The 23,008-nt window shown below is 43.3% G+C and overlaps 1 protein-coding gene across 1 annotated transcript in view; it reads right to left on the bottom strand.

Annotated features, from left to right (window-relative positions):
• NPSR1 (neuropeptide S receptor 1) overlaps positions 1–23,008 on the bottom strand; it is a 182,620-nt gene that overhangs the window by 4,618 nt on the left and 154,994 nt on the right. The window contains exons 6-7 of the mRNA XM_044675626.1: positions 12,823–12,899; positions 7,407–7,493 (exon numbers count right to left, since the gene is read on the bottom strand). Coding sequence (XP_044531561.1) covers positions 7,407–7,493; positions 12,823–12,899 — 164 coding nt within the window. The remainder of the gene's footprint in view (positions 1–7,406; positions 7,494–12,822; positions 12,900–23,008) is intronic.

Here is a 23,008-nt window from a genome sequence, read left to right as displayed (position 1 = left end):
AGACAGACAGACAGACAGACAGAGACAGAGAGAGACAGAGAAAGAGACAGAGAGAGAAAGACAGAGAGAGAGAGACAGAGAGAGAGAGAGAAAGACAGAGAGAGAGAGAGAGACAGAGAGAGAGAGAAAGACAGAGAGAGAGAGAGAGACAGAGAGAGACAGAGAGAGACAGAGACAGAGAGAGAGAGAGACAGAGAGAGAGACAGAGAGAGAGAGACAGAGACAGAGAGAGAGAGAGACAGAGAAAGATAAAGACAGAGAGAGAGAGAGAGAGAGAGAGAGAGAGAGAGAGAGAGAGAGAGAGAGACAGAGAGAGAGGCACAAACCTCCCTCTTCGCATTTGTGGGAAGAGATGAGAAAGCGTTATGTAGGACAGGAAGGAAGAGACGGGCTGCGATCTGGCCTAGCAGAGAGACCGACACTAGAGTGAGACAGCCGCACTGCTTCTGACCCTCAGGTATGTGGAATTATTGAGGCTTGGGTGAATCTTACTTCTGTTTATTTATGCCAAAGGAGGACGAGCAGGCAGAGCAGAGCTCCTGTGGGGTACGAGCACCTGGTAGTTTTCTATTTTAACTAATTCTTTGGGGGACGGGGTAGCTGGGTGGCTCAGTGGATTGAGAACCAGGCCCAAAGATGGGAGGTTCTGGGTTCAAACCAGCCTCAGATTCTTCCCAGCTGGGTGACCCTGGGCAAGTCACTTGACCCCCACTGCCCAGCCCTCACCACTCTTCTGCCTTGGAGCCAATACACAGTACTGATTCTAGGAGAGAAGATGAGGGTTTAAAACCAAACCAAACCAGTTCTTTGTATTAAGGGGACACTTACAGAGCAGCATCCTCTGCGTTTCAGCACTGGGGCAAAGACATGGACACGGGACAGACATGAATGGGACGTTTAAGCCCAACGATAACAAAACTCTTCTGGGAGTCCCAGAGGAAAACCCCTCGAGCCTGAGGACCTCAGCAGCCTCTGTCCTCCCTTGCAGATTGTCCAGCCGCCGTGTGTGTGGCCGGGGGAGGTCGCAGAATCACCATTTTCAGAACACAGCCAAGCCTGCCGTGCTCGGCGGGCTGGGTGGGCGCTTTAGGTCCCAAGTCCTGCGCTCTGAAAAGCTCCTCGTTTCTTGCAGTCTGCCAAGTGCCACAGACTCGAAGGGACCCTTTTCCTTTTAAGGCACCCGACACCTAATGCAGTCAGGAGAGTTCGAATGGGGGCTTTGGGGCCCATCCTTTAAGCTCCCGGCCAAAATGAAAGGGTTCAACGCCCCGATTCTTCAGGGCCCCCCCAGCTCTCTGGCTCCTAAATGGCCCATTTCCCCTGCCCTCCTTACCCAGGCCTGATCATCTGGTGGGGTGTGTGGGGTGTGGTACATGTAAATATACACACATGTACATTTTATACACGTGTCTATTTTACATATGGGTGTGTATATATCACAAGGTGCATTAGGTAGGCACATTGTGATACATGGTACATACATGTAACACAAGCCACACAGGTGTACTATAGATCTACATGCATATATATATGCCCAGATATATACATATATAAACTCATGTGTTGATAAGTGTTCATTTTTTTTTTTATGTTATGTATTGGTTCTAAGGCAGAAGAGTGGTAAGGGCTAAGCAATGGGGGTTAAGTGACTTGACCAGGGTCACACAGCTAGGAAGTGTCTGAGGTCAGATTTGAACCCAGGACCTCCCATCTCTGGGACTGGCTGTCTTTCAATCCACTGAGCCACTCAGCTACCTTCTTATGTCGATAATAGGTTTGTTTATAATGTGTTTATGCATGTATATTTAAGTTTATATACACATGTATACATACATGTTGTGTCTCTGTAAAGGATGCAAACTTCTTGGGGGCAAGGACTGTCTTTTTTTTATGCTGGTTCTCCCTGTCTCCCTTGGGCACTCACGGCCCCAATCCCAATATTGATCTTGTTTAAAGTGCCACCTTCCTCCGTTTCCAGCCTGAACTCGTTGAGCCCTTGGGTGGCCTTGTGGTGTCAGACGGTGGGGCGCACTCCCCATCTGCTTTAGCCCGCTGCTGCTCACACATCTGGGTAGGCTCCCCGGTAGCGAGGATTAGAAATGTGGCTGGCTCAGTGCTTTTTCATGGCTGGCTGGATTGGTTCCCAGCTTCCCGAAGAGTTTTGGACTTGGGGTCAGGAGACCCAGGATCAAGTCCTGGCTCTGCAGCTCTCGGGGACTTTGGGCTAACTCCTTCTTCTCTCTGATCCTCAGTTTCCTCATCTATAAAATGGGGATCCTGTTCATCTGGGCTGACAATGGTCAAGTGCCCCCTTCACATCTTAACCTCCTACATAGATGCCAGGCAGGGTAATATTTTCTAAACCAATCCATCTCTCCCTATAGGACTTGCTATTGGCTTAGAAGGTCAAAGCTGCTTTTTGACCAAAGGGGCCAATTTTCTCCAGGACTCTGGGCAAGGGGGCAATTTCCTATTAAAAAGATCTTCTCCACCCTGAAGCTTTTTCTCCTCAATTCCCAGGAAAGCTGGATCCAGCTCTGTGAATATCGAGGAGGGAAAGTCTTTAATCTAAAACTGGGGACCTCTCCTAAACAACTTTGAAACCTTGGCAGCACATCAATATTTGAGCCTCCAGATCAGCTTGGCATTGGGCAGGGTTTCTCCCCCCTTCTCTGTTTTCCTTGCTTTGAGGTTCTCCCCCTCTCCACACTCCCATGCCTTCCCTTTCGCTGTGCCCTTAAGTTAGCATTTGTCCAATATCTTCTGAGGCAGAGAAGCTTTGAGGCTTTCACAGGTTTTCATGCCAAGAGAGGAGCATGCTGGGAGCCTCCAGGACCCAAATACTTTAAAAATCAAACTGGAGAAGAGCCGGGAGTCCTGGTTTTCTTCCTTGTCATGCTCATATTAGGGAGGGAGAACTCCAGCTCTTCACTTTCCAAAAGCCTATTTAAGTTCCTTACACATATTGGGGGCTCGATAAATGATTTCAGTCAGAACCAGGATGAGGAATTTTCCACTGGGGCAAGGGTAGGAAGTGGTGCAAAGGGGAGGGCCCAGAGGACTTTATGATCAGCATCACCACCATGATGATGGGACCTGGGAATGGTGATTGGAGAACAGAGGCGACCGTAGGACTGTAGGTCAGTGGAAGAATAGTACATGGAGTACTAACTAACTTGGGTGGGAAGCATCCCTTCCCTCCTACCCCATGTTAGAGCCCTGGGCTGAGGCTTCTTTCACCCTAATTTAGGACTCCATTTGCAATGATGATGTACTTTCTGTTGTATTGAGAAGATAAGGCAGGGGCAGCATGAAAGGTACTTAGAGAATGGAAGGTGGCTGGACAAGGAAGGGTAGGGGAGAGGGGCATTCTGGTCATTCCGATCTGATTTTCAGTAGATCACCTCAGGAAAGTGGGAAACTGGGAATGGTGGATAGAGTACCAACATGGAAGCCAGGAAGCCCAATGCCCCCTCTATGACCATGGACAATCCCTTCAAGACTCAGCACTTCAGGCAGCTTAGACTAGACATGCCAGAGAAGATGCCAACCCTCTGCCAGTTGAAATTCCAGGAACAATGGCTATCCTAGAAGTGGGGGAAGGAAATGCTGACTGCCAACAAGATAGGAGAATGTACCCTCCTTTCTTTCCTCCCATCACTTTCTTTATGAAGTGTGTTCTTTAAGAGTTTGATTTGATCCAAGTTCCATTGCAGTTGGGTCATCCTAAGTGGGCTGGGACCCCAGTAAACATTCTGGAGTCTTGGAAAGAGATGATACTGGGAGGAGAGGCTGTGGGGTGATGGGGAAAAGACCAAGTTCAGAGGCACTGGTAGAATGAATCCACATCTGGAGTCCACTTGGCATAGCCATAAACTTGTGTCTTGTAGGACTGAGTTACTATTGTGGGTGTCATGTGTATGTGTATGTCACGTATATGTGTGGCTATACATTTGTGCTGTGTGTGCCTATCGCCTACACTAAATGTACCTGTCCCTGTTAGGAGTGGGGTGTTACTTCTCTGTGGGAATGGTCTTCACCAATCTGTCTAGAACCTGAGAATCTTAAGAGAGTTGTCTGAAGCTCAGAAAGTCGGCTTGATTTCCCCAGGTACAAATAAATTGCCAGCAAGTACTGAGAGCAAGATTTGAGCCCAGGTCTTCCAGAATCAAATTCCAGATCTCTGTCCACTATGCCCTATTGGCTCATCTCTTCACTCCTTTCACCCTTTTCCAGGCTGCTCTGTGGACTCATCTCCATAGGCCTTTCTTTCCCAGGGAAGAGACACCTCTTTACCCTGGAAGCTTTCTCCACTCACCCCAGGCTGCCCTCATTTTAAGGAGGTGGCCCAGGCCAACCAGGTCCTTGTGCATTTTTAATTCATTATCCCCCCAATTTCTCTATTCTTCCCCTGCTCCAAGGGCTTCACTTACCTGGCTCTTTAACCTCCTTTTATGTGTTATCTTCTCACCTTAGAATGTAAGCCCCTTGAGGGCAGGTTTTGCCTTTTTTTCTGCCTGTACAGTATATGTTTCCCATAGTGGAGCACAGTGCTTTACAGAGAGGAAATTCTTAATGAATTCTGGCTACATAGTTTCTTTAAAATATAAAGAACTATTTGACAAAAACTGCTGGGAAAATTGGAAAACAGTATGGGAGAGATTAGATTTAGATCAACATCTCATAACCTATACCAAGATAAATTCGGAATGGGTGAATGACTTGAATATAAAGAAGGAAACTATAAGTAACTTAGGTGAACATAGAATAGTTTACCTTTCAGATTTATGGGAAAGAAAATATTTTAAGACCAAGCAAAAGTTAGAGAATATTACAAAATGTAAAATAAATCATTTTGATTTACACTAAATTAAAAAGGTTTTTGTACAAACAACACCAATGAAATCAAAATTAGAAGGGAAGCAACAAATTGGGAAAAAGTCTTTATAACAAAACCCCCTGACAAAGGTCTAATTACTCAATAAGGAGCTAAATCAATTGTACAAAAAAGCAAGCCATCCCCCCAACTGATAAATGGGCAAGGAACATGAATAGGCAATTTTCAAATAAAGAAATCAGAACTCTCAATAAGCACATGAAAAAGTGTTCTAAATCTCTTATAATTAAAGAAATGCAAATCAAAACAACTCTGAGGCACCACCTCACACCTAGCAGATTAGCTAACATGACAGTAAAGGAAAGAGGTGAATGTTGGAGGGGATGTGGCAAAATTAGGACATTGATGCATTGCTGGTGGAGTTGTAAATTGATCCAATCATTCTGGATGGCAATTTGGAACTATGCTCAAAGGGCTTTAACTGACTATCTACCTTTTGATCCAGCCATAGCACTGCTTTGATTAACCCCAAAGAGATAATAAGGAAAAAGACTTGTACAAAAATATTTATAGCCACGCTCTTTGTGGTGGCAAAAAATTGGAAAATGAGGGAATGCCCTTTGACTGGGGAATGGCTAAACAAATTGTGGTATCTATTGGTGATGGAATACTATTGTGCTCAAAGGAATAAAGAACTGGAGGAATTCCATGTGAACTGGAATGACCTCCAGGAATTGATGCCTAGTGAAAGGAGCAGATCCAGGAGAATGTTGTATACAGAGACTGATACACTGTGGTACAATCGAACATAATGGACTTCTCTACTGGCAGCAATGCAAGGATCCTGAGCAAGGCTGAAGGACTTATGAGAAAGAAAACTAGCCACATTCAGAGGAAGAACTGTGGGATGAGAAACACAAAAGAAAAACAACTGCTTGAACACATGGGCTGATGGGGATTTTATTGGGGAGGTAGATGCTAAAAGATAACTCTAGTCCAACTATCAGTAATACAGAATTAGGTCTTGATCAATGATACACATAAAACCCAGTGGAATTGTGCATCAGCTACAGGGGGCTGAGGAGGTTTGGGGGAGAGGGAAAGAACATGAAAAATGTAACTATGAGAAAATATTCAAAATAAAATAAAACTTTTAAATGACAGCAAAGGAAAATAATAAATGTTGGAGGGGGTGTGACAAAATTGGGACATTGATGCATTGCTGGTGGAGCTGTGAATTGATCCAATCATTCTGGACAGCAATTTGGAACTATGCTCAAAGGGCTTCAAAAGACTGTCTTCTCTTTGATCCAGCCATAGCACTGCTGGGTTTGTACCCCAAAGAGATCTTAAGGAAAAAAACTTATACAAAAATATTTATAGCTGTGCTCTTTGTGGTGGCAAAAAATTGGAAAATGAGGGGATGCCCTTTCACTGGGAAATGGCTAAACAAATTGTGGTATCTGTTGGTGATGGAATACTTTTGTGCTCAAAGGAATAAAGAACTGGAGGAATTCCATGTGAACTGGAATGACCTCCAGGAATTGACGCAGAGTGAAAGGACCAGATCCAGAAGAATATTGTACACAGAGACCAATACACTGTGGTACAATCGAACATAACGGACTTCTCTACTAGCAGCAATGCAAGAATCCAGGCCAATTCTGAGGGACTTATGAGAAAGAATGTATCCATATCCAGAGAGAGAACTGTGGGAGCAGAAGCACAAAAGAAAAACAACTGCTTGATCACATGGGTTGATGGGGATATGATTGGGGATGTAGACTCTAAGCAATCACCCATTGCAAATATTAATAATATAGAAATAGGTCTGGATCAATGACATATGTAAAACCCAGTGGAATTACTCATTGGCTAAGATGGAATTGGGGGAAGAGGGGAGGGAAAGAACATGAATCTTGTAACCATGGAAAAATATTCTAAATCAATTAATTAAATAAAAATTTTCAAAGTGCCAAAAAATTGTAAAGAACTTAAATTTTCATTAAGAATTATTATTCTTAAGGTATCATCAATTCAGATCAAATATAGGACTCTCCCTTTACTTCCCTAACCTTATGATGCAGCTTCCCAGGACAATCTATTTTGCAGTCATAAAACAATGGAGAAGACATGTGGATGGTTTCTCCTCATCTAAGACAAGGCTTTATAGTCCTTTGTATGTCACTTTTCACTGTGAGCTCTCTCTCTCTCTCTCTTCACTCCTTCCTTTACCAATGATCACATTGGAATTTGTGTAAAGTAGCTCCCAAATTGGGCAGCAAGTTGAAGCAGTGGATATAGCATGGGTCCTGGAGTCAGGAAGACACACCTTCCCAAGTTCAAATCTGGCCTCATACACTCCCTAACTGTGTGACTCTGGGCAAATCTCTTAATCCTGTTTGCCTCAGTTTCCTCATCTGTCAAATGAGCTGGAGAAGGAAATGGTAAAATTTGCCAGTATCTCCGCCAAGAAAACTGCAAATGGGGTCATGAAGAGTGGACCATTATGGAACAACACTAACCCACAACAAATCTCAGATTCCCTAAATCATGGTGGTTCACTTACCAAAAATGATGACGATGCTATACTTGATTGCCTTGATTTTTGCCTTCGAGATGACTCCTCGGTTGTAGCTGGAACATAATTTTCCCTCTGTGTAGAAGAAGAGCAAAGAGGAAATTCAGACTTGAGCTCTAAAAGTCTTAGGATCTGACAGTAGATGGGTTGGAGTCTAAGCCCTTGGGGACAAGGAAAGTCCAGTTTTGCAGTTCCTGTGCTTCAGTTCAGTTCAGTTCAATTTGCTCATGCTCCAACCCATAGCTGCCAAGTTCATGGCCCTAATGCAAAGGCTGGTCATCTTAGTCCTCTGCTCAGAGACCGTTAATGACTTTTGATTGAACCCATGGTACAATACAAACTACAACACAAACTCTTGTCTTCAAATAGCTTTTGTTCAGTGAGGAAATAGCTGGTATGGAAATAAGTATGTCTAAAAGTATTTTCAAATTTACATATATATATATGTATATATATGTACATATATACATATTCATGTGAATTATAATTTGGAATATATGTATATATGTTGTATACATTTATATTTATATACACATATACCTTATTAAATAGGAGAGGGACTGGACTTGCCTCTCATTTTAGTGACAGAGGGAACTCCTAAGTGAGGATAAACTCCTTTTACTAATTCAGGTTGGTATCTTCTCTGAAACACAGGCTTAGAGAGTTGCCTCAGTCATAAAACAAGTCCAATGACTTACCCAAGGTCACACAGCCAAGATGGATGGAGGTGGGATATAGGTTAAGCCCAAGGGGTCCCAATTTCACAGTCTTTTCTCTATGTTTTTAGAGAGGTCACTGGCATCTGGGGGATAATCAGGATATGCTTTAAGGAAATGGGAGAGAAAATGGACCAAATCAAACAGACAAGAATTGTCTTCCAATTTCAGGCATTTCCTGGCTTTGAGGCTATGGGGGAAGAAGCTCTCTGAGTTTCAGGAAGCTTATACATATTCATTTGTCATTTGAATTGGTCAACAGAGTATCCACTTCCAGAATCTCCTTTTTAATCAGTTAGAAGGTAAATGGATTTTCTTACCATATATTCTAGAATCCCCAACATGGAGCAGCCCTGCTCTCTCCCCACCTAACCAGGTTGAGTGGAAGAATAACAGTTGTCTGGACAGAATAAAAAGAACAGGCTGCCACATGGGGATTCTTAATCAGGGGCTTGGGAACTGAGTTTTTTAAAAAAAATATTTTGATCATTGTATTTCAACAGAATTAGTCCCCTTTCTAAGTCCATCTGTTTTATTTTCTTCATTTAAAACCATGATCCAATGGTTTCCCCAAATCATCGCCCCCCAGGTTCAGAACAAAAAAGGCGATGGGTCTGAGGGGTGGTCACCATACAGTGCCAGAGGAACACAGCTAAAAAGCATGGCAGGCTCTTACTTTTCATGGCAGGGAGGCAATTTCACCAAGAGCTCTTTGGGGAGGCATCTGCACAAGTGGCCCATGATAGCAGGCAGATTCCTAAGCCCCGAGCCTCCCTGTGGTTTAGTTTGTTCTTTTGGAGCAATAGGAGTGGATTTATCAAAGTGACAGGGGTGGATTGAAATCCATTTAAAATGAAAACTAGCATCTCTTTTCCTACCAGCACTGGGAGATGACTGCATCAGTGCCTGTCCCCTGAGCTGGCCTTGACATCTTGGAAGATTCCATTCAGCAGGACCCCTGCCTTGAGCATCTAAAGAAACTTAAGCCAGAGAGAATCCTAAACCAGGAATTCTCAGTTACTGGGAGGGTAAAGGGATTATTCTCTCTTTCTCTCTCACCATGGGGACTGAGCAGGGTGGAGAAGCAGCCCAAGCAGCTGTCATAATGTATTAGCAACCCAGAAGGTGCAGAGGCTAGTTGGACATTGGCCACCAGATTCAAAGTTTAAGTCTGGCTTTTGCCTGTAATTTAAAGCTCCTTTCCCATGTGGCCAGCTCACCCTGGCAACGCAAAGCCCCCAAAGTGGCTAGCTGCTCCCAGTCTTTTCCTGCCTAGCTCCTGAGGGGCTGCCCATCATAGGAGGTTTTTTGGGTCTGATTCTTTAAAGAGATTGAGCTGTCAGAGGAGATAGTGCTGGCATTGTCTTCTAGAGTCTCTCCTGAACACATTCAAAGGTGATTCAAGAATTGGTTCCATGGTTTTAGCATGAGACTGTGAGACACAGGAGGGAATGTTGAAATCTGAGTCAGGAGGGCCCAATTCTTGCCGCAGACAATTACTCTTCATCTGATTGGTGGTTACAATGGGTGCAGCAGAGTCCCCAGCTCTAGCACCAGAAGGACTGACCTGGGATTTGTTATTTCTTGAAGCTTATCCCCTCTATTTTTGCCTTCAGAGGCTGCTTCAGGAGCAGGGTCATCGTGTATCTTCATTGTATAATTCCCTAACACCCCCTTCCCATCACACAGTCCCACCCCAAAACCAATGCCCATTTTTTCTGGGAAGATGGAGACTTAGAGCAAATCTTAAAACCTCCGTGCCCTTTCCACACAGAGATAGAAAACAATGCATTTTGAGAAGAAAGAGGACCAAATCTCACAATGGGACAGCGCAGGGGGATCCTACTGCTGGATAGCTCAAGAGGTACACCAAGAAAAAGGCTTGAATTCTTGAACTGTTAGGTCTGAGGGTATAGAAGGATCATCCCAGGACTCCTCCTCCACATGCTGTGTTGAGTCTCCAGAGGCCTCTGATATCTTTGGATGGGCAGGTGCACCAGCCTGGAGAGAGGGCCTTGCTGGTACCAGACTTGGGGAGTTGAACACAGGCACTGGGGAGGTGGCTGGAGAAAGCCAGAGAAACATAGGAAAAATGCTTGGAAGATGGTGGCTTAGATGGAGCCAAACCTCCTGGCTTTACCACATCGAGATAGAGAGCAAAGGACTTCAAGAGGAAATAAAACAAGGTCAAATAGCAGAACAGAGAATGGGGATCCTACTGCTGTACAGCTCAGTGAAAAAAACTCCATCTTATCCTCTCACTTTTTTTTTCCTCATTAAGTTTTAGCCTCAGGGCACATTAAGCAATACAGACTAATCCAATCAATACAGGCTTAATCCCATCAATTGGACAGACAAGAAGCCTCCCCTATAGACTGCAGAGAAAGTAACTACAAACCTCCTTGCAAGCTGGGGGAAGATCTTTCATCAAAGCTCATTAAATCCATCTGCTTAAACCAGCAGAACAGAGAAGGAAAAAAATATGAGTAAGCAATAGAAAAGGAGAAAAGAAATGACAATTGACAGCTTCTTTCCAGGAAGTGAAAAGAGAACAAATGAAATAGAAGAAGAGGAGGAAGCTCCAGTGAATTGGACACAGGCTTTGGAAGATCTCAAAATTCAATTAACTCAAGAACTTCAGGAACTCAAAAAGCAATCAAGAGAGGCTGAAGACAATTTGAAAAAGGAAATACATGAACTAAAACGAGAAAATAAGGTATTTAAAGCCAGAATTGACCAGCTTGAAAATGAAGCAAAGAAGGCAAAAGATGATCTACAAAGAAAATCAAACCAGAAAGAGAAGGATGACCAAAAATCCAGGGATGAAATTCAGTCTTTAAAAAATAGAACACTATCACTAGAAGCAAATGATTTCACAAGGCAGCAAGAATATATAAGATAAAATAAAAAATGAAAAATGAGAATATGAAACACCTCATTGATTCCACCAAAGATCTAGAGAACAGATCTAGAAGAGACAATTTAAGAATTATTGATTTACTGGAACATCATGACAAAAGAAAAAGTTTAGACATCATCCTACAGGAAATTATCCAAGAAAACTACCCTGGCATTCTCAAACAAGAGGGAAAAGTGGAAATTGAAAGAAGCCACACATCACTTCCTACATTTAATCCACAACTGACAACTTCCAGGAATATTATAGCCAAATTCAAAAACTGCCAGACCAAGGAAAACATATTACAAGCTGCTAAAAAGAATTCATTCATATACCAGGGAATCACAGTTAGGATAACACAGGATCTGGCTGCATCTACATTGAAGGACTGGAAGGCATGGAACACAATATTCTGGAAAGCTAGAGAACTGGGTCTACAATAAAGAATCAACTATCCAGCAAAACTGTATTTTTGCAGGGGAAAGTATGGTCATTCAATAAAATTGAGGACTTCCAAGCATTCATAAAGAAAAAACTGGACTTAAACAGAGAGCTTGCTGCCCAAACACAGAACGCAAGAGAATTTTCATAAGGTAATTAAGAGAGTGGGGGGGGGGGATTTTTTTTCTTTAAGGGACCCAATAAGTTCAATCAATTTGTATCCCTAGAAGAAAAGAAGATATTGGCAAATATTAAAAATTGTTATTATCAACAGGGTAACTAGAAGAAGTTTACTTAGAGGGAACATGACAAACTGTATAGGATGAAATGTCAAGATACATACATATATATATATATATACATATATATGTATGTATAAATATATACAAACTAGAGGGGGGAAAAGGAGATAATATTAAGAAAAATGAGAAAACAAACAAAATGGAGTAAATTTATATTTCATAAAGAAGTGTGTGGGGGCGAACTGGGGAGAATACCAATACGAAAGCCCAGAATGGGTTGTATTGGCAAAGCATAGCAGGGCTAACATGAGTTACACATTGATTTGGAAAGGATTGGGGGGATCGAGACAATAGAGAATAGGCCAGAGTTAAGTGTGGTCCATTTTTGAAAATCCATTGTTGAGGAAAGGCCAAGAGACTAAGGAGGAACACAAGAATCCCATGCCTGCAGTCTGCCCACAGTGATGCTTTCAAGCTTTTACTCCCATAGCACCTTCATGGGAATGGAAGCTGTTGGGTAGCCAGAGGAGAGGATCTGGTGGCTTTGGGTTGTGTGTCTCTGAGGAAGTGTCTTACCAGTATGGTTGGTGTGGGCAGGCCATAGTTTATTTTTTTGGCCTCTGGGTCCAAACAAAGCATGGAAAATCTGTTCCTAAGCTTTGTTATATGTGTGATGGCTTCAAAGTTTGGTTGTTCATCTGGATGAACTCTTCCTGGGCCACTGCTGCCAGGATGGAGATATGATTTCACTGATCTCCAGGGATCTCCAGTGGAAAAACACATTTCACCCACGGTGATCAGATCCTGTATTGTAACTTAGAGATTTAGAGAGCTGCTTAGGGCCCTAAAAAGATGAATGGCTTGCCCAGGGTCCCATAGCTAACATTAGAGACAAGCTTTGAAGCCAGGCCTTCCTTCTTTGCCTCTGAAGGGAAAGCACCTGTTAAGGACAAGGCAGCCTGACTGACTTGGGGCTATTCCTCATGCTGGGATCAACAAAGAGTCTTTTAGATATGCCCAATTTCCCACATTCCCAGCAGGAAAACTTCTCCCACAAGTACAACAAATTGAGAATTTGGAGTGTGGCAGGAATCCTGGAAACTTACCAGAGCAATTGGAGATGATCATATCGTGGGCTTTGCTCTTAATCCAGATGGTTCGGATCACAATGAAGTAAATAACACTGCAAAGAAGAAAGGAAGGGGGGGGGGGGGGGGGGGGGAGGGAGAGAAAGAGAGAGAGAGAGAGAGAGAGAGAGAGAAGTAGAGAGAGAGAGGGAGAAGGAGCAGGAGAGGGAGAGGGAGAGACAGACAGAGAGACAGAGAGACAGAGAATGAGAGAGACAGAAGAGACATGGACAGAGACAGAGACAAACAGAGAAAGAAAGAGACACAGAAAGAGATAGAGAAAGGGAGACACAAGAGAGAAAGGTAGACTCAGACAGAGAGACATGGATAGAAACAGAGAGAGGCAGATTTGGGGAAGAGAAGGAAGGAAGGAGAAGAGGGGAGGAGGGGGAAAAGCAAAACAAATCAAAGTGAGTCTCTGTGTTTTGTGTGAGTTCTATAGTTTGTAATCCCTTCACCATTTTTCTGACTACCTTCCCCTCCAGCTTCTGTTCTAATTTGGGGTAGACTGAGTTACTGCTGGCCCAAGGGAGCAGGGCTCCTATTTTTTGTTGCCTCTATTTAAGGCTGTGCTTTTGAACTGCTACTCTTTTTTCCCCCCTCTCTTTCTGGGAGTCAGGGCCCCCAAACAGATGCCCTCTAAATGGCCTGGTAAGCTTCTGAACTTGGGTTTGCCTCTTTTAAAGGCTCCTCCTCCTCCTACCCAATAGCTGGCTTTTCTTAAAAACCCTCATGGCTCAAGGGAAGAATGAGAAAATATTCATCAGTTACTCAAATTCTTAGCTTCTGTCAATCTGTCTCAAGGTTAAAAACTTTATTCCCAGATAAACTGAGTCAAAGATTATGAGATCATAGAGCCATTAGGGAAGCAGAAGATCATTTGGTCAGGCCTTTTTGAGGTCATCAATTCCAATTTTCTTCTTTTATATATGACAAAATCAAGGCTATATAGGAAAGTGCCATGACTCACCCAAGGCAACAGTTAATTAAGAGTAAGCCTGGGATTCGACTCCAGTTTCAGCATTCTCTCCCCTACACTAGGAAAGGTTTGGGGCAATGATGAGTATTTGCCAACTGCAGCCCCCGATGGTTTAAATAGTCAGAGGACAGTGAGCTGATTGTCTCTTGTACTGACACCAGGTTTCCCCTGGAAGTCAAGGCTCATCTTGTTAATACCAACATTCTCTTAGTGGCATGGCATCAGAAACAAAAGAAAGTATGAGGGTTTCTGAGGAATTCAGCATAAATCTCACCCAGAGGGAAGGCTGTACCATATGACCAATAAGTTCAGGGTAGAAAGAATCCTGGGAGGTATATGTTTCAGGAGCCAGAGTCCCTAGATGACATCCAGGAACTTACCCTTAAGTGATACCAGTCTGTACAAGGTAAGGTAATTAGATGGTGCATGGCCAGATACTTCCTTGCTGTGTGATGAGGGACTTGGACTTTATGACTTTTGGAGTGCCTGTGACCCTATGAGTAGGCAGACTCTGAGTTCCTTCTAGCCCTGAGAGTTTATAAAATCTCTGCTCTAGAAAAGACATTCCACATGCTCTCTATGTCTTTATCTAGCTCTGTTATCTTCATTTTTTAATCTCCCTTTCTCCTTCCCTCCTCCTGTTTCCTTTTTAGCCCTTCCTCCCTTTCTCTTCTTCACCCCTGACCAAGTCTTCTGGACAAATGACATAATGATGTCATTTTTTTAACCTGGTGATTTAAAAACTTCTTAGTGGGTTCACCTGGCTTTCCCATGTCTTGGAAGGGTTCTTGCAGCCTCTGTAGGCAAAAATCAAACTCTGGCAAATACTATCCTTCTGAGAAGTGTGTAGTGTATAGTGTAGGTCTGGAAATGGATTGCCCATTTGCCCACAAATTGCCCACAAATGACAATGGCCAAGTTTCTGAAAAATCCCAGCTCCAAAAAATCAACCTCTTCCTATGGTATAGCCTTGTTGGCCAAAGAAACTCGTGAAGATTGCCTCTTGAGGTATGTGAACTGTGCTGGTGGAGAGAAGATGCCCTTGGTGAAGGCTAAGAATTTCCAAAGCCTGAACTAGGTCCTAGAAGAGCCCACTGGCTTTGCAAGAGCTTGGTCAATATTCTCCTTCTTTGGGTTCATCTAGTTTATAACTGAAATCATTCAGCATCTTCTTCCCATAAAGTTGTGTGCCAAGTTTGTGACCTTCGATTGGGGAATCATTTTGGGTATTTTGAGAGGCAGGGGGAAGCCGTGGAAAGTAGGCTGGCTAGCTTTAGAATCAGAGAACCTGGGTTCCTGTTCTACCTCTGTTTATGAGCTATATGTGTGACCTTGGACAAATCCCTTCCCCTCTTTGGGGCTCAGTTTCCTCATCTGTGATGGAAGAAATTAGACCAAATTATTTAGAAGAAACCTTCCAGTTCTTGCAGGACAAAGCTGTTTGTGTTTTTTTCCATCCTTGTATTTCTTATTTCTATGTTTACAGGATGTTTAGTGCCTTCAGGATGACACTTTTGTAACAAGGGTATATCAGATCATCTTGGGGGCAATGGGAGATTAGTTTGTGAATCACACTTTGTCTCTAGTACAAAACAGTGTATCCAGAGTTTTTATATTTTATGAATCTTAGAACCTATTAATTAATCTGTTGAGGCAGTAAGGAAGATTAGATAGGACACCTCCTTGGAATTAAAAGACATGGTTGTCAATCTGATCGGGTACTCACTATCTGTGTCATGCTGAACAAATCACCTAATTTTTCTGTGCCTCAGTTTATTTCCTCATCTTAAAAACATGGTGTTTGGACTTGATAGTCCCCAATGTCTTTTCCAGCTCTAAATCTTTGATACCACGTTTAGTCAAATAATCAAAAGCATTTATTGTGTCCACTGTGTTCTAGGTCCTGAGCTGGAGAAGAGAATTAAAAAATAATAACAAAAGCACTTACCTGAGACTAGCAAAAAAAAAATAAGAAAGGTGGGGCCTCCTTCTTATCCATGGGATAAGAGTAATCTATCACTATGAATGATTTGACATAAAATTCTCTTGTTTTATTTTTTTTAACTTATTTTGGGAAAGTTAAGGTCAAATAACTACATAGGAATCTTTAGGATCACAGATCTAGAGATGGGTGGCACCTCAGAGGTCATCTGGTTCAAATACATTCATTTTACAGATGAGAAAACTGAGGTACAATAATGCTTTGTCTAAAGTCCCACAAGTAAGAACTGGTAGAGGGAAGATAAAAAGCCAGAGCACTGACTCTCATTTTGATATTCTTTTCACTGCCCACTGTTGCTTGCCAGGACAAGATATTTAGAGCTGGAAGGGTTCTCAGAGGACCTCCATTTTACAGATGAAGGAACTGAGTCCTAGTGGTTTGTTTAAGATCACAGTAATAGCAATCATAAGAGACAGGATTCAAACCCAGACTTTTGAATCCCAAGCCAGATCTGTTTTTGGTGTATGAGGAAACTGAGGCCAAGATAAAGGAGGTGCCACATGTCATAGGGTTAGTTAGTGGCAGAATTGATATCTCACAAGATATTATTCCTCTGAAACCAAAAATCTTTCCATTGTATTGCTGCTCCCACTTCAATATCTATCCCCCAAAATATTATCCATCATTCTTTACAAAATAAAAAAGATAATTTGAAAATTTTTTTACATATAATTCGATGAGTAGAAATAAATACTCTTTTCCTTGTGCAAATGAGAGAAAAAATATTTCCCCCTAAGAATTTGTCCATGCTCTCCTCCCTTCACATCTTTAGAGAGGAGAGAGTCCAAATTAGACCTTGGAAACTGGGATAAATGAACAGAGGGCAATACATAATGACCCATGTCCTGTTAATTCAGAAGAATGTGCAAAAGGGAATGGGCCATGGGAGAATTTGGCAGGTGGCTGCTCTATATCTACTAGCCGGGCTCTGGGGAACCAGCTGCTCTTTTGTCTTGTTAAAGAGAATGGGCATTAAAACAAAAACCCTTTTCATCTTCTGAGGAAAAGATGGAAAACTTCTGGCTCCTGAGGTGGATGCGGTCCCAAGGATATTCTAATTGTTCCAATAGGTCAAGAATCTGCTAAGTTATCAGATGATTTATCTACAAATCATTTAGCACAGTGCCTGACACATAGTGTTTTATATTTATACATATAAGCTATTATTATTTATTATTTCATTATAGTAGAAATAGTAGTAGTAGTAGTAGTAGTAGTAGTAGTAGTAGTAGTAGTAGTAGTAGTAGTAGTAGTAGTAGTAGTGGTAGTAACTAATTTAGTAGTAATAGTAGTAGTAGTGGTAGTAGTAGTAGTAGTAGTGGTAGTAACTAATTTAGTAGTAATAGTAGTTGTAGTGATAGTAGGGGCAGTGGTAGTAGTAGTAGTGGTGGTGGTGGTGGTGGTGGTAGAAGAATTCCCCCTTTTTCTACCCAAAACAGTGAGTAATCACTTTCTGACTGACTTACCTTCATGATAATTACAAGCTCCCAAAGATGGAAGAACCCACAAGGGGCTGCAGTTGGAGTCACATAGCTTCTAGGTTGAAGAGTGAAGAGATAGTCGAATGGCCCATTGACTTGATAGTTCTTGACTGGAGTGGTATGTTCCATCATGGCCACCGCAGGTCAGGAAGGACAACCATGGGCTGGAGGATGTCTAAAGCTGGGGGCCCAAAGTAGGGAAGTATCTTGAGTCTAGGACTCAGGAGGTCTGTCTGAAGAAGCTGGGCATGTTTAGCCTGGAGGAGAGAAGACTCATCGGGGGACATGGCGGCTGTCTTCGAGTAGCCGAAGGGATCAGATTTGCTTCCCTTGGCCCCCCAGAGATCAGAAGCAGGAGCAATGGTGGAGATTGAAAAGAGCCCCATGTAGTCTTGACACATACTTCTTCACAATTAAAGCTGACCCCAAGTGTCCTGGCTTTCCTGGAGAGATGGTGGGATCCCCTCCTTGGAGGTCTTCAGTAGCAGCTGGATGATCACTCATCATCAGGTGTGTTATAAGCACTTTTTTTTGTCTATGGGGTGGACTAGATGGCCTCTGAGGTCCTTCCAATTTAGAGCCTGCGATGTTGTATTCTCCCTGCATTTTGCCCTGGTCAGGCCACAGTGGAAATGTTGGATTCCATTCTGGGTACCACAATTTAAGAACCTCAGGAGCTGGTGGGCACCCAGGTACAAAAGGGCCTCTTAAGTCCATGCTGTCTGAGGCTCAGCTGAAGGAAGCAGGACAGTTTCCCCGCACTGGGCAGTGGTGGTGGTGGTGGGATGAGACAGCTTTCATCATCTTTATGAAAGGCTGTTGGAAGACTGATTCTGCTTGGCTCCCAAGGGCAGAAATAGGCGCATGCATGTCAGGAAAAACTCCCTAACTAGTAGAAATCTCTAACCGATTATTAAAGCACCTACTGTGTGCCTGTAACTGAGCTGGGCACTGGGGATACAAAGACAAAGATGAAACAGTCCTTGTCCTCAAGGACTTTCCATTCTGCGAGGTGAGAGTTGACCACCATCTATCCAAGAGCCGCCCCAGGGAAGGCTCCCCCTTCCTTGAGGGGCTACGTGACCATGTGGCAAGCAGGTGTGTGATAGAGGGTATTCTTTTTCAGGTAAAGACTGGACCAGATAGCTGCTGGGGTCCATTCCTTCACAATTAGGGGTTCACCTCTCAGGATGTAGGTTCTGATCGATACCAAGAGAAGGTTCTGAGAAACAAGTTCTGTTCCTATCCCAAAGAATACAGAAGTAGCTACTCTGAGGCTGTCATCTATATGATGGGAGAACCGAAGTCTGTTGTACTTCCCCCCCCCCCATCTTCTCTTTAGTACAGTGGTGAGTATTCATCACTCTTTGACAAATACTTGTTAGAAGTATGGAGGTGTTTATGGCTGAAAATGACCTTTTGGATCATCTAGTCCCTGGATAGCTAGCCATGTGGGCCTTGGACTTTCTCCCAGACCCTATGATGCCCAAGATTTTCAGCAGAAACACCTATAAACCCCAAGCCAAAGGCCTATCTGCTATTCTATTTGGTTACTGTTTTGGACTGATTTAAAAAAAAATAATTACTGTCTCATTTGAACCCATTATCAATAGAAGCTCCGGAGGCCCCCCTGCCCTGTCAGGATTTCTATGGAGACCTAGCCATTTTGGACATTCTTGGTTCTAAGAGAGTGAGCACAGATATGCCCCATTTTCAAAGGTTGCTCCTGACTGGTAGGTACCTTCAGATGCTCCTCGCCTTGCTCTGCCCCTCCAAAGCACAAGTTCCTTTTGGAATCAGTCCTGGATGAGTGACCCAGCTCTGGGCTCCAAAAATGAAGAGGAAGCAGGTACTATACACAAGGCAAACCATCAACAAAAGCTAAAAGGAGGATTTCATTGTTCTGAAGCTTCTGGAAGACATTTGGAAAAGAGAAGAAAATACAAAAGGAAAACTCTGCGGTGTCTGATGATAAAAGAAGTAGGAGTCCACATCGCTCACATTCCACAAATCAGCAAGAACTTGCCTGCCCTTCTTTGGTTTTGCAAAATGTCCCAAATAGTTCAAGAAAGTATGGATACGAGAAGGAAGTAAGCAAAAACCTGTCAAAATTTCAGTGTAATCCAGCCTTTGGCGGAGAGGCTCATCCTTTTTGCCCCGACCAGCACCAACAGCTGGCCAACTGCCACTGGCTGGCTGTTAAGTTCATGGATCTTGGAAGAGGCAGCTCCCCTCCCCCACTCAGACTCCTGGTTCTCCTACTAGACTATTTCTACTCCCCCTCCCCCCAAGACCTTTGGAGAAGCAACTTCCATGGAGAAGGGCCAACCATCCCTTGCAAAACGCCACCTATGGGGCAGGCAACCCAGCCCAGCTGGATCAGTAAAGCTCCCTGAAAGAGACAAGAAGTGACCTATGACAGGCAAGTCCACTCACTGCCGCCATCTTGGTCATTTTGTCCCCTCGGACTCTGATGGCCGTAACCTCCAGAACTCTGAGCCTAAGAACCTTAAATAGCAGTGTCCTCTGGACCACTGGCCCTGCCTGCTTCCAGACTGGATGATGCTAATCTTTGGTTACTTGGGAGAAGGGTCCACATTCCTCAGCATCACCGCTGCCATTACCGGCTGATTCACTGCCATCAATAGGCAGTCATCGTGAGAGCCTGGGGAGTGCCAGCATCAGCCAGTCCGCCTTCTCTGCTTCCAGCTTGACCCCTCCAGTCATCTTCCTGGGAAATAAGCCTTGTGGAGAGGCAGCTTGGAAATGCTTCAGTGGATGCCAGAGCCATAGCTTCAGAGGAAGCCCAAAATAGTGGTCCCACTGCCAAAGTCCTCAGCATCTTCAAATGGTTCAGTGCTAGAAGCATATATAACTTTATCAGTGGAAATGGCGATAAGGAAGAGGCTGGACCATTTGTGTTGGTGTTGCCCTCCAAAGACTAGGGGACCTTTCTGTCTGACTTGGGACTGAAATCTCCTACATGTTTGATTTCCCTCATTACAATGTGAGGTCATTGGGAACAGGGATGATCATCAATCTTTTTTTTTTTTGTTGTTGTTGTTGCTATTCTTGGGTAGTATAGTGTTGTGCCCATAGCAAGCACTCGCTAAATACTTTTTCATTCATTCATTGAATACTTGTGTAGCATCCTAACAGGTCAATTTGTATAGATGCCCAACGTTTGACATTTTTTTTACAAATTGCTTTGTGATTGAACATATTTCATCAGATCCTCTATTGTTCTTTCTTCTCTTTTCTCTCCCTTTCCCTTCTTTTCTTTAACTGCCCACCTTCACAAAGAATTCAAAAGCAGCATCAAATGTGATATGGGGGACAAAGTGCTGAACTTGGAGTCAGGCAGACCTAAGTATGAAATCTGGTCCAGATACTTAGCCGCTATATGATCCTGAGAAAGTCACTTGACCGCTGCCTGCCTCACTTTTCTTATCTGTAAAATGGGAGTAATAGCACCCATTCTCCAGAGTTGTTGGACAGATCAAGTGAGATAAAATGTAGAAAGCACTTTTCAGACCTTAAAGTACTATATAAATGTTAGCTATTATTATTTTTAGCTATTATTGTCATTTTTGTTATCATTAGCTGTTATGTGAAGCCATTTTGATGCTTTTTTTTTGCCTTAAGCCTTTGATCCTTCAAAGTAAATACATGGTTTCTTTATTGTGCCAATCTCCCCTAAGCCACAGATGACAAGCCCCTTTTGACATATCTTAGTTAAGGTTCTTTGCAAGCTTGTCTAAATGATCTCTATGTCACTGAAGTGGGCACTCACTCCTTCTGTCGATGATTCAGATTGTAGCCCATCCATACTTCTTTCCCTAGTGATTAACTTTAAGACAGCAAAACCTCTCCACTGTTAGCTGATTATTCCTCAGAAGAGGAGCACAATGAGTCCTGAATGTAAGCCTGCTCTGACTGGTAGGACATGCCATAGTAGTATTCCATTGTTAGAGCCTTCTAACAGGTGGCCTCCATGACACCAAGGTGTTGGACATCAGAGAAGAATTTTGGTGCTTTTTAAGATGCTCTGGCAAAAAAATGAATCTGATGAAGATGTAGATGACAAGAATCCTGGATTCAACATTGGAGCCCTGGGTTCAAATCCTGATTCTGCTGCTTGCCACTTGTGCAGCCTTGAGTAAGTTACTTTGTCTCTCTCAGCCTCGGTTTCCTTATCTGTGAAATGAGGAAGTTGGACTCCGTAATCTCCAAGGTCTCTTCTGGCTCTGGATCTAGGATCCTGGAATCCTTCAGAAGGAAGGTACCAACTGGCAGGATTTTTAGATTATTTGTACTTTCAGGTCCCTTGTGGAATCCCAGTCCCCTGTGGATGAATGTGATTTTTGTCTAGAAAGTTACTCCAGACATGGAAGTCAGAATTGGGCCTGGGGCTAGAGAGCTATTTTCAGTAAAGTTTTCTGATTGATCACTTACTTATTCCCCAGAGGAAACTAAGCAGCTGGTCCTGTGTGTCCGCCATCCATTCATGCGCAATAATGGTAATGAGTTGTTTTTCTGGGTCACCACCATCCCCCAATCTTCCCTGAATCTCCTTGGAAGAGCTCTTTAATTACTTCTGGAGTGAGTACCTGGTGTAATTGTTTGACTTCAGTCTTGGCTGTTTTCTTGGTACCTAATTGATTTCTCATTCTCCCACCACTTGCATCCTGGGGAGGCAGCAGCCGAGGCACAAGATACCTCTGGCCAACAATTGAGAATTAATAAGAGGAGGAAGAAAAGCAAGCTTGTCAGATGGCATCGATTTGTGATTTCAGAAAAAAGCAAAACAAAACCGGACCATGTCATATTAAATCAGGGCTGAGACTAGAAGGGAAGGGAGAGAGCAGGAGCACCAGAGATAGGAGAGCAGAAACCAAATAAAAACATCCTCCCAGGATCTAAACAGTGTGTGTGTGTGTGTGTGTGTGTGTGTGTGTGTGTGTGCCTACAAAACTCTCTTATCATAAGCCAACTGATCAACTGTCTCCTGATCTCTCAGATGCCACAGTCACCCCAGAAAAATGATCTTATATTGACTTTGTGCAAACATATATGTACCTGTCTGTTTGCTCCAGTAGAATGTAAACTTGAGGGCAGGGACTTATTTCAATTTTGTCTTTGTATCTCACTGGCTAGCACAGTGCCTGGCATGGGCATAGTAGGAATGTCAGGAAAAATATTGATTAAGCACTTACTATGTGCCAGGTTTTGCACTAGGTATCTAGGTGGGTCATTGGATAGAGACCTAGACCCAGAGTCAAGATAACCTAAGATACTTTCTACCTGTGTGATTTTCAACAAGTCACTTAGCCTCTGTCTGCCTCAGTTTTCTTATTTGTAAAATGGGGATAATAATCCCCTATCTCCCAGGATTGTTGTGAAGCTAAAGTTGAATAATACTTGTAAAGCATTTTGAAAACTCTGAAGTGCTTCATAAATGCTAGCTATTTTCTTTTCCTCCTTTCCTTCCTTCCTCCCTCCCTTCCTTCCTCCTTCCCTCCCTTCCTTCACCCTCTCCCTTTTTCCTTCCCTCTCTCCCTTCCTCCCACCTTCCTTTAATTCCTTCCTCCCTCCCTCCTTCCCTCACTTTCTTCCCTCTCTCCCTTCTTTCCCCTCTCCTCTCCTCTCCCTTCCCTTCCCTTCTTTTCCTTTTCCTTTTCCTTTTCCTTTTCCTTTTCCTTT

This window comes from Gracilinanus agilis, chromosome 1 (assembly GCF_016433145.1).
Source record: "Gracilinanus agilis isolate LMUSP501 chromosome 1, AgileGrace, whole genome shotgun sequence".
NCBI lineage: Eukaryota > Metazoa > Chordata > Mammalia > Didelphimorphia > Didelphidae > Gracilinanus > Gracilinanus agilis.
Note: the sequence above shows the minus strand (reverse complement) of the source record. Positions and strands in the feature narration are given on the sequence as shown.